At 41.4% G+C, this 10,665-nt stretch overlaps 1 protein-coding gene across 2 annotated transcripts; it reads right to left on the bottom strand.

Moving 5' to 3' along the window:
- Window positions 1-4,915: 4,915 nt before the first annotated feature.
- Window positions 4,916-10,457, bottom strand: ttc14 (tetratricopeptide repeat domain 14). 2 transcript variants are annotated; one of them, XM_029707202.1, is made up of 13 exons: window positions 10,281-10,457; window positions 9,340-9,525; window positions 9,102-9,223; window positions 8,830-9,029; window positions 8,649-8,733; window positions 8,411-8,540; window positions 8,159-8,314; window positions 7,972-8,043; window positions 7,706-7,825; window positions 7,398-7,520; window positions 7,192-7,309; window positions 6,520-6,626; window positions 4,916-6,338 (listed from the first exon to the last, which is right to left on the bottom strand). In XM_029707202.1, the coding sequence occupies exons 2-13, from the start codon at window positions 9,471-9,473 to the stop codon at window positions 5,459-5,461; spliced, it is 2,247 nt and encodes a 748-aa protein (XP_029563062.1). In that variant the 5' UTR covers window positions 9,474-9,525; window positions 10,281-10,457; the 3' UTR covers window positions 4,916-5,458. The 2 variants fall into 2 exon arrangements, with proteins under 2 accessions (XP_029563062.1, XP_029563063.1); XM_029707203.1 differs by having other exon boundaries at window positions 6,243-6,338; window positions 6,490-6,626.
- Window positions 10,458-10,665: the final 208 nt, after the last annotated feature.

The following is a 10,665-nucleotide window of genomic DNA, read 5'->3' as shown; positions in this document are numbered from 1 at the left end:
ATTGATTAAAACACTGTTTTGCAATGAAGATTTACAGTAGCCTCAACAGCACTCTGTACGGTAGCACCATGGTGTTGCCAGAGGACAGCTAGCTTCGTCCTCCTCTGGGTACATTGACTTCAATACAAAACCTAGGAAGCTCATGGTTCTCACCCCCTTTCATAGACTTACACAGTAATTATAACAACTTCCGAAGGACGTCCTCCAACCTGTCAGAGCTTTTGCAGCATGAACAGCATGAACTGACACCCAATCAAAGGATCAGAGAATTAATCTAGTACTGAAAGCATAAGCTACAGCTAGCTAGCACTGCAGTGCATAAAATGTGCTGAGTAGTTGACTCAAAGAGAGAGAAAGACAATAGTTGAACAGTTTTGAACAAATTAATTGATTCAAAAATGAAGGAAAAGCAAGAGAGTAATTTTTTCCCCGTTTCAGTTTCACTTACTTATCTAGCAAATGCAGCTAGCTAGTTTTGCCTACTCAAACACCCTGCTCAAACAGAGGAATGCTATGTTAGCTAGCTGACTATATCCAACACAACAGTGGTACTCTTCCAAGTCAAGGTAAGCTTTTGGTTTGACTAATTTATTGCCACCGGGGCCTGCCGGTGTAACTGCTAAACTGCTTACTGACTATACACCATAACGTTACTGCATGATTGTAGCGGGTTTACTAACACGTTAGTTCTGTTAGCTATGTTGACTATGACGTAACTTTAGCTAATATGGTGACAACATTGTAGGTTGTGTGTGGCGGTTATGATATGGTTTGGCTTGGAAAGGTCCACAAACGAAGGAAGTCCACAAATTAAGGAATACAACTTGGCTTCTATGAAAGTGAACTGTTTACACGTGACCAGGGGTGTATTCATTTAGCCGATTCTTTGAAAAACATTTCTTAAACGGAAGCAAACGGAACAGGGATAAACATACCTGAATTTGGCCAATAGAAACTCGTTTGCAACTGTTGGACTAATGATTACACACTAGATCTGCTAGATGAAGGCAAGAGTGTGCAAACCTACTACGTTGTAAATTTTCATTCATAGACATAGGGAAAATTCAAGTATCATGTAGTAGCCTAAACCTATCGATGTTACGTTGAATAGGGTAAATGGAATATGAATGACAGTCACCCAATATGCTGTAATAGAAATAAGGCCATGCACATGAAAAAAAATCGTCCTCCCTCTTCATAAACTGCACCAGCCGCTAGAGAGATATGCTTTTACCTTCCCACTGACGCCCACCCATCCAACCTCCTTTCGTTTTTGCCTTAAGAAACCTTGTCTTATGTAGCCATACCAAACGTAACATATCATACTAATTTGAGTGTCCCGGATTTACACTTACTATGTTACGTCTAGTCTATGAGAATAGGCTGTGCATGCACATCTCCAGCATCTTAAATGCCACTAGAGACACATGTTTTTACCTAACCCCCACTGAGACTGGAACAATGGAGTGCTAGGTGGAATTTCATTTTAATTTGAACATAGCCCATTGATTGGCACAATGCCCACTCCTCACACTATGATGTCTTCCCCTACCTCAATCTCTTTGCTTAGAATGCAATATTGCCATTGTGGGACCCAGAGAATGAGTTGACAGTGTACAATCAAGGTTACTGCTGTCAAAAGGTTAATGATTATTAGGACTTTATAAGACCCCGATGTGACCGTGTTTTCAGATAACAAATGTTAAATGAATTAAGTGGTTAAAATATTACGTTCGCTGATGAATTGAGATGGAGAAACGCTTACCTTTGTCATCACTAGAAGACACACTCTCATAAAATCAAATTTTCAATCTATTTTTGCTATTAAGATTAGACAAGTGTAGCGTGAAGTAAATATAAATGTCATAACTGTGGAGGACAGAGGGAAATTTATACAAAAATAATCAGGCAGACTATTTCGTTTTTTCACTATATTTATAATTGGCCACACAGTACTTAAAAAAACTCTGTGCAGAGCTAGTGTTGTACTGCCCTCCAGTGGAAAGTATCAAAAGTGCATGTTTTCAGTTGAGTTCGCCACTGGGTCATATTACACTGAACAAAAATATAAACAACATGCAACAATTTCAAAGATTTTACTGTGTTACAGTTCATATAAGGAAATCAGTCAATTGAAATTAATTAATTAGGTCCTAATCTATGGATTTCACATGACTGGGACTACAGATACGCATCTGTTGGGTCTCCGGAGTGGTGCAGCAATCTAAGGCACTGCATCTCAGTGCAAGAGGCGTCACTACAGAACCTGGTTCAATTCCAGGCTGTATCACAACTGGCCGTGATTGGGAGTCCCATAGGGCAGTGCACAATTGGCCCAGCATCGTCCGGGTTAGGGTCTGGCCGGGGTAGGCCGTCTTAACTGACTTGCCTAGTTTAATAAAAGGTAAAATAAAAATACCTTTAAAAAAAGTAGGGGTGTGGATCAGAAAACCAGTCAGTATCTGGTGTGACCACCATTTGCCTCATGCAGCGAGAGAAATCTACTTCATATAGAGTTGATCAGGCTGTTGATTGTGGCCTGTGGAATGTTGTCCCACTCCTCTTCAATGAGCAAAGTTGCTGGATAATGGCGGGAACTTGAACACGGGGTCATACACGTCGATCCAGAGCATTCCAAACAGGCTCAATGGGTGACATGTCTGGTGAGTATGCAGGTCATGGAAGAACTGGGACATTTTCAGCTTCCAGGAATTGTGTACAGACCCTTGCGACATGGGGCCATGCATTATCATGCAGAAACATGAAGTGATGGCGGCAAATGAATGGCACAATGGGCCTCAGGATCTCATGAAGGTCTCTCTTTGTATTCAAATTGCCATCAATAAAATGCAATTGTGTTCTTTATCCGTAGCGTGTGCCTGACCATTTCATAACCCCACCACGAGGCACTCTGTTGACAACATTTACATCAGCAAACCGCTCGCCCACATGACACGATACACGCCCGATACAGTTGAAACCAGGATTCATCCATGAAGAGCACACTTCTCCAGCTTGCCAGGGGCCATCGAAGGTGAGCATTTGCTCAGTGATGTTAGTTACGACGCCAAACTGCAGTCAGGTCAAGAACCTGGTGAGGACGACGAGCACGCAGATGAGCTTCCCCGAGACGGTTTCTGACAGTTTGTGCAGAAATTCTTTGGTTGTGAAAACCCACAATTTCATCAGCTGTCCGGGTGGCTGGTCTCAGACGATACCGTAGGTGAAGAAGTCAGACGTGGAGGTCCTGGGCTAGCATGGTAACATGTGGTCTGCGGTTGTGAGGCCGGTTGTATGTACCGCCAAATTCCCCAAAACAACGTTGAAGTCGGTTTATGGTAGTGAAATTAACATTCAATTATCTTGCAAAAGCTCTGATGGACATTCCTGCAGTCAGCATACCAATTGCACGCTCCCTCAAAACTTGAGACATCTGTTGCATTGTGTTGTGTGACAAAACTGCACATTTTAGAGGGGCCTTTTATTGTTCCCAGGACAAGATGCACCTTTGTAATGATTATGCTGTTAAATCAGCTTCATGATATGCCACACCTGTCAGGTGGATGGATTATCTTGGAAAAGGAGAAATGCTCACTAACAGGGATGCAAACAATACATTTGAGAGAAATAAGTTTTTTGTGCGTATGGAACATTTCTGGGATCTTTTATTTCAGCTCATGAAACAAGACCAACACTCCACATGTTGCGTTTATATTTTTGTTCAGTATACATCTGTATTTCATAAAATCATCAGGTAAAAACATGCAAATGGTCATGTGAGATGAAAGGTTTTCAAATGTAGGATTAATAGCACACTGCATACATATGTGATTCCAGTAAAGGAGTGCACTTAAGGCAAAATAAAAATAAAAATGGAAAGACATGACCACCACAGAGTAAACAGTGCATAACATGATTAGAGTTAAAGGGATCAGTTTATTAAGACATTAGTACATTTAAGAGCGCTAGATTTGACAGACTAAATAGCTGTGCCTGTGAATTAGTGAGTAATCCCTTGTAACAAGATGAACTAAAAACATGTCTAACTGATGTGCAGTATAGTGATTGAAGACGTTGAAGTTAAGCTGTAAATAAGCCACTTTGGCTGTTGACATGAAAGTTGTGCTCTTTGCAAGGATGCTGTGTCCAGTTATTAAATCATTAAATTTTACATAAATTAGAGTACCAATATGCCATTGGGTTTAAGTTAGTGTCTCAACACTGAAGTGAGATACAAGAAATGTAACAGTAAGATCCATACAAAGCTATAGATCCCTTTCTGCATTTGCAAACATTGCCGCACAAGTGCGATGCACACAAGTTGGTGGAAGACCAAGGGAGAACGTCAGCAAAAACAAATCTCTATTTACATGTATTTTATGAGTGCATTTCACACTACTTTTGTATTATCATTGGATTAAGGTTCATGTGAACGTCCTGCTTAATATGTTTGTGTCATCGCAAATCAACTGCATTTTACTTAAAAAAAGCACTTTAACCAGTAAAATGGCTCTTTGGCTAGCTTTTGCTACAACTGGAATCAATGAGTGTTAGCATTCTAGCTAACAAACTGCTGCATCCAAAATGATTTTGCAAAGATCACAACCAAATATAATCATAGCCACTGTTTAAGCAAGAATCAAAACATAGTAAGGGTATGAGAACCCAAAAGGTATTTTGTTTAGAAGTAATAAAAACAAATCTAGGCTGTTGAATGGGCACAGACAGTAATGGCTTTCTTACTGCCACCAAGAGTTGCGCACATCTCTGTGCATTACGTCAGTGTGTCATGTACTGAAAAGGGGTCTATAGAACAGCATTAGCACACATTCTTATAAGCAAATATCTGGTTCGAAGTTGGATTTACACAAAATAACCACATTAATGCTTAAACCAAACAAATCAGGCTTGGACATTTTGGCCAAAGTTCACAGCCGATTTATTGAAAAAGATTCATATTGAAATTTGATATTTCAGTCATTGAATGACATCTTCCAATCTACTACCAGCAAATAGAATAAAAAAATGCTCAATATATCTAATTTATGAGTTTCCTGATACTTAGAATTTATTGTACTTAGGAGGAAAATTAGTTAAAGGTAGACTATCGCAATATCTGCGGTGCTGCGCCCAACAACGTCATTTCACTGAGTCTACCTTTAACTGAAGCAAAATCATTTTCAAACTGCATGCCGACAGCAGATATCTTAACAGGTCTTTCATTTGCTTTCGGGCATGTAAAAAAACATGTCCTTTCACAGAAAATACAATCTGATATGATATTAAGGCAATGTACTTATCACAAAAACAGTAAACATTTCAGAGCACATTTTTTGATATCACCAATACAAAATTGACAGCATTGGACAATAGAAATTTGCCCAACACTACAATAGCAATAGTTGATTTGTTCATAGTTATGAAATAAGATGGTTAAAGCATATCAGAAAAGCTGAATTCACTTTTTCGGCTTGAAGCATTTCTCCTTCTCAAACTGAGCTATTTGACTGAAGATATCTAGGAGATTAGTTGACAGCGCTTTATTTCCTCCTGCAGATCCCTTACCATTCAGAGAGGCATCAGTCAATTTTGCACTGTTATCCCTGCCATCAGACCTTCGGGTGGCCTTATTTTTCTCATCTCCTTCTTCTGTGCTACCATACCTACCACTATATGATCGTCTGTGACTGAATATGTGGGACTGTGACGCGAGGTCGTTGGCGTACCGGTCAGATTTGCAGGAATGCTCTGAGCTGGCAGATGAGGACATTCTTCTGAGTTTGGCTTTCTCCAATGAGCTGAGAACTTCTTGTGGGATACTTTGATCCTCCTGGCCCTGGCTCTTCCAATGCCCCCTGTAGGCTTCCCTCTCATTCACCTCATCACTGGTCTTGTCATCACGGACCCCTTTCCCCTGGCTGCTCTCAGCTTGATGAGGAGAGCTGTCACCAGGGTCATCTTCAAACCTACCTCTGCTGTTGTCCGGAGCATCTGTGGACACTAATGATAAAGAGTGATGCGAGCGGTGCCTGCCTTTGCTGTGGGGCTGACTATGCTCTTCCGTCCTCTCTGGCCCCTCAAACAGCCTGACCAAGCTACATTTCTGATCCAGGAAGGAGGTGGTGGTGGTGTTGGGTGGGGCAGGGTACCATTCCTCAGACACACTTCTGTTGTCCCTGGATGAAACCCTCCGCTTGCGTTTCTCCCCTCGAGATGACCGTCTGTGTTTGCTCTTCTTTTTCTTTGACGTCCTGCGCCATGAGGAGGAGTGGTCGGACGAAGAGGTGGAAGACAATGACGTTGATGAAGAGGAAGATATCTTCCGTTTCTTTTTCATTCTAGAGGGAGTTATAGCAAAGAAACTATGTAGCTACAAAATCAAAACTAGGTGATATTGGTGACCAACTTAAACGATGATTGATATTCCGCCAAATTAAATTACGTGTATGCATTTTGTTTTACAAGGCAACCGATGAGCTGACAGTTTACCTTCCTGACGTCCGGATGGTATGGATTTACCTTTTTTCTTCTTTTAAGATCTTACGCAATTTTTCTGCACTCGTCTCCACATTCTTAGCTTTTTCCGCTTCCTTTGCTGCTGCCTCTTCTCTCAGTTTGAGGGATTTCTTTAAAGCAGTCAGTTTTCAGAGTAAAATTGCACCATATTTCAAGAATTCAAACATGGGAGGAAACCAGGAATGTGAAAAACGGCACATACAGACAAGTTTACCATGGCATGATCCAGAAATCATAATTACAGGTAGAGAACAAATGGCAATTTTTCCAGGTGAACAAAAAAAGTTTACATTTACCGCATTGAGACCAGGTCCAGCGTACCAACCATTTTCATTCCAGTTGTAAGGTTGTTTGTTCCACCAATAGACAAGCGACAATCAAGGCAGTCGGGTAGAGTCAAAGGGAAGGGTCCCAGATTGCAGACACACACACAACAAAACACTTCATCAGTATTACAAGGCTCCCTGTGTGTTACGCCAAACACACAAAAATGACTGAACTTTTAACTGGCCCCTTTTCAAATGTTCATGTTCAAATATGTCAAGTAAACAGATAAAGTATCAGTTATATGAGGGTGCTAAAACAGTCAGAAACAGACTTTCCAATCGAAGCATAGCTTCTTAAATGGGAGACAAGTGGAATAGTTGGCATAACCCATGGAATGTACCAGCTCACCTGGATAAGTAGCTCTATTTTCCTCAATGCTTCCTTGGCATCCGGGAAGGAGTCTTCTAAGGCCAGAGCTTTTCTGTAGAGGCCCTCAGCTGTAACTAACTTCTCTTCCTCCTCCAGTCTAACAGAAGGAAACAAGTATTTTAGAGAAGTGGTTGTCACTTGGAAACACAGGATAATAAAGGAAGCGGGAAAACATTCCTACTTACTGGCCACCTCGCTCCACCAGGGTCTGGCATAAGTATTTCTTAGCATTTCTGTGGGTTGGGCAGCTTTCCAATGCCAGCTCAAAGTCTGTTATTGCCTTCAGCAAACTCCCTTTGTTGGCATACCTGGGAGAAGTCAACTGGCAGGTTTATATTAACTGCATGTAAGACAACTACATTTTATGTTAGAATTAAAAACATTTTAAAAACCTGTGTTTAAACAGAAATAACTAGCAGAGTGTAGGCTGGGTGTGCTGACTACTACGCTGTTAAATCGACAACATTATCAAGAAAATTAGATGGATACTCACAGTGCACCACGTGCCACAAGGGCTTCCACATTGTTAGTGTCAATATTTAAGGCCTTATTATATTCATTCATTGCTTCGACGTGGCGACCAGACTTGAAGTGGTCCACACCAACCCTCACACTGTAACCCAGACATAACGTATATTGACAAAAACAAAGCACGATCAGGAGCAGTTCATGCATTCTGTAAATAGGTTAGCACAGATCTAGTCACCGGCTACTCAGTTTTTCTCCAATATGCAATGGGAGTTAAAATGTCAGGCATACCATTTAAGAGCCCAGGACGCAGACTGCTTCTTTCGGATAATTGTTGCAAAGTCCTCCTCAAGGAAATGTTTGCTGTAAAGGAGAGTCCCAAAATACAGTCAAGTGCTGATAAAAGGGAGCTAGGCGTATCATTTTCTGGCAAGCGTGTCTGCTGAAGAGCGACAAAACAACAAGTTTGTCTTCTCACCTCTGTAGCCCTCTCATGAGTGAGGGAGGCTGTGTGTCACTGATCCCAATCTTCCCCAGGAGATACTCCACATTAGATGGGTTGGAGTATCCAATAGTATCCTCTAAAACCCTCTCATAGGTTTCAGTGTTGTCGTTGGCAACCCTCACACTGCGACTGGGTAAAACAGTACAATGAGCAAAGACAGCCTAAGTTCAAGCGAAACTATTTTTTACCATATGTTTTCTGCCAACTAGAATATGTCCGTCTTACCTGTATTGAAGTGGAAGATCATCTCTACTAAACACTCCGAGCTTTAGGCTCATCAGGTTTGGGGCGCGGGAGGAGGGCTGAAGTGAAATGGTTATCTTCTCATGGTATCGGTCAATATCCTTCACTCCAGCTAGGGCACAGCACATGGTATATGGGTCAGTGTGTTGACTTATCACAAAACTACATTGTGAGCATGTTTACATTTACAACACAGTTCGCTAGTGCAGTGTGCATTCACCTCTTATTAAATCGTTAATCTGATAGTACGATAGCGGATCGTCATGATTGCCATTGGAAGGTACATCTCTAAGGGGACATAGGGCCTGAGGAGAGAAAGAAAGCAGAGAACGAGGTTACCATGTGCTCCTATTTTTTCAATAAAAAAACACTGACCACCAGGCCAAAGCCACAAGCCTTACCGTGAGCTCCAGATCCTCTATGTCTCTCTCTAGTCCACCTGCCATGCAGATGAGTGTTACAAAGAAGCCAAAATCCCTGATGGAGTTGATCCTGCCTATCACAATGTCCCCTCGCTCCATGTCCCTGTACAACAGATTCCTCCGCTCCTCAAATGACACCACCATGAACTGCTCCAGAGGGGGCATGATGGCGTAGGGCTCTAGGAAAAGGATATTAGGCCAAACTCAGTACAATATGTTAATTTACCTCTGAATTTGACAGTAACAACTACCTTCTCCTTCCTCCAACACATCCTCCACTGTTGCACTGGATTTCCATGATGGTGCAAATAGGATGTCTGCTTTTCTAGCAATGAACTGCTCCACTAAAGCATTGTCCTCCCCTCCATATTTTCTGTAAAACATAGATATTAATGATCATGTGCACATTTTCTGGAAATTTGCCATTGACAGTGTTGCCAACTTGAGTGTTCCATTAGCTAAATCACTGTACTGTTCGTTTAAAATTACCTTTGATAGCTGGCCTTGGACAAGTCCAGTTCAATAGCTTTGAAATCTGGATTTTCACTTTGTTCACATTTGAGATGGGTAAACAGGCTTTGTCCATGGTGAGACAAAGTCTGCCTCAGTAAATCTCTATCCATTTTCAGATATTGGCATCAGAATTCAGCCTGATTAGCTAGTATGAACAACATCCTGTAACAGAAGAAAAACATGGCATAATAGCTTGCTACAGTAGTAGCTAGACCAATAACGGACTAAAGGAGCCTAGCATTACTCCATATAGTCCAAGGACCAGACATGTTGTTTAAATAAAGGTGAGATGGCTCTGGATGCCAAAACAGGGATGGGCAACTCCAGTCCTCTGGGGCTGGAGTGGTGTCACACCTTTCCCCCTAGTAAACACAGCCGATTAAACAAATTGCATTCTAAACTGAAAATCATATGTTGATTATTGGAGTCAAGTGTGTTAGCTGGGGCTGGGCAAAAAGTGTGACACTAATCAGGCCCTCGAGGACTGGAATTGACCATCCCTGCGCCAAATACTCCAGCTAAACGTGAAACGATTCTCAATTGTGGTACGGTTCTAGAAACATACACCCGCTATACTTTCATATCGCATCAAAATATGTACTCCGTCTGGGTAAACAAGCGCTGTAACATGAAAATATGGCCGTGTGGGAACCCTAACCTATAAAACATGTGTATCAATTTAACTTTGTTTATGAAAATTATTTCTCACTGATATGAAATAAGGTCCTTATGCTTCCAAAACCGTACCGTACGCAAGCTAACTAGTAGTTAGCCAAGAATCACAAATACTATTCAATTTAACATAGCCAGCAACGTACGAGAGCAACATGCATACAGTAGCTAACTAAGTTAGCCAGCTGTAAATATGTCATGGCCAAAGACAAGTTTCGAGACTGTTAATATGGCTATTACGCTACCTGACGACGTCCGTTGCAGTTGCTACACTCTACCGCGGACAAGCAGTTTACCAACTAAGTCACAATACTCGACACACGGTGGTTCATTCCCATGCAGATGTACATTACATTTACGCCAATTATTCAAATAGCAGTTGGCTGTCTAACACAAGCGTGCTAAAAAAAAAAATCGGAACTTCTTCTTCTTCTTCGGAGGGATTTTGCGGCGGAGTACATGCAACAATTGTGTATTGCTCCCCCCTACTGGATGGGGTGAAAACTACACTGAACAAAAATATAAACGAAAAAATTACAGATTTTACTGCGTTAGTTTATATAAGGAAATCCGTTACTGAACGAAAATATAAACGCAATATGCAACAATTTCAAAGATTTTACTGAGTTA

This window comes from Salmo trutta, chromosome 22 (assembly GCF_901001165.1).
Source record: "Salmo trutta chromosome 22, fSalTru1.1, whole genome shotgun sequence".
NCBI classification, from domain to species: Eukaryota; Metazoa; Chordata; class Actinopteri; order Salmoniformes; family Salmonidae; genus Salmo; species Salmo trutta.
The sequence above is the reverse complement of the archived record's forward strand: the minus strand, read 5'-3'. Positions and strand labels throughout refer to the sequence as shown.

Excerpts from the sequence above, each read along its gene's own strand:
- ttc14 (XM_029707202.1), bottom strand. The coding sequence starts at position 9,473 with ATGGATAGAGATTTACTGAGGCAGACTTTGTCTCACCATGGACAAAGC. Across the intron at positions 8,734-8,829 it reads TAGAGGATCTGGAGCTCACG|GCCCTATGTCCCCTTAGAGA; the intron begins GTAAGGCTTGTG and ends TTCTCTCCTCAG. Across the intron at positions 7,826-7,971 it reads GCGTCCTGGGCTCTTAAATG|TGTGAGGGTTGGTGTGGACC; the intron begins GTATGCCTGACA and ends TCTGGGTTACAG.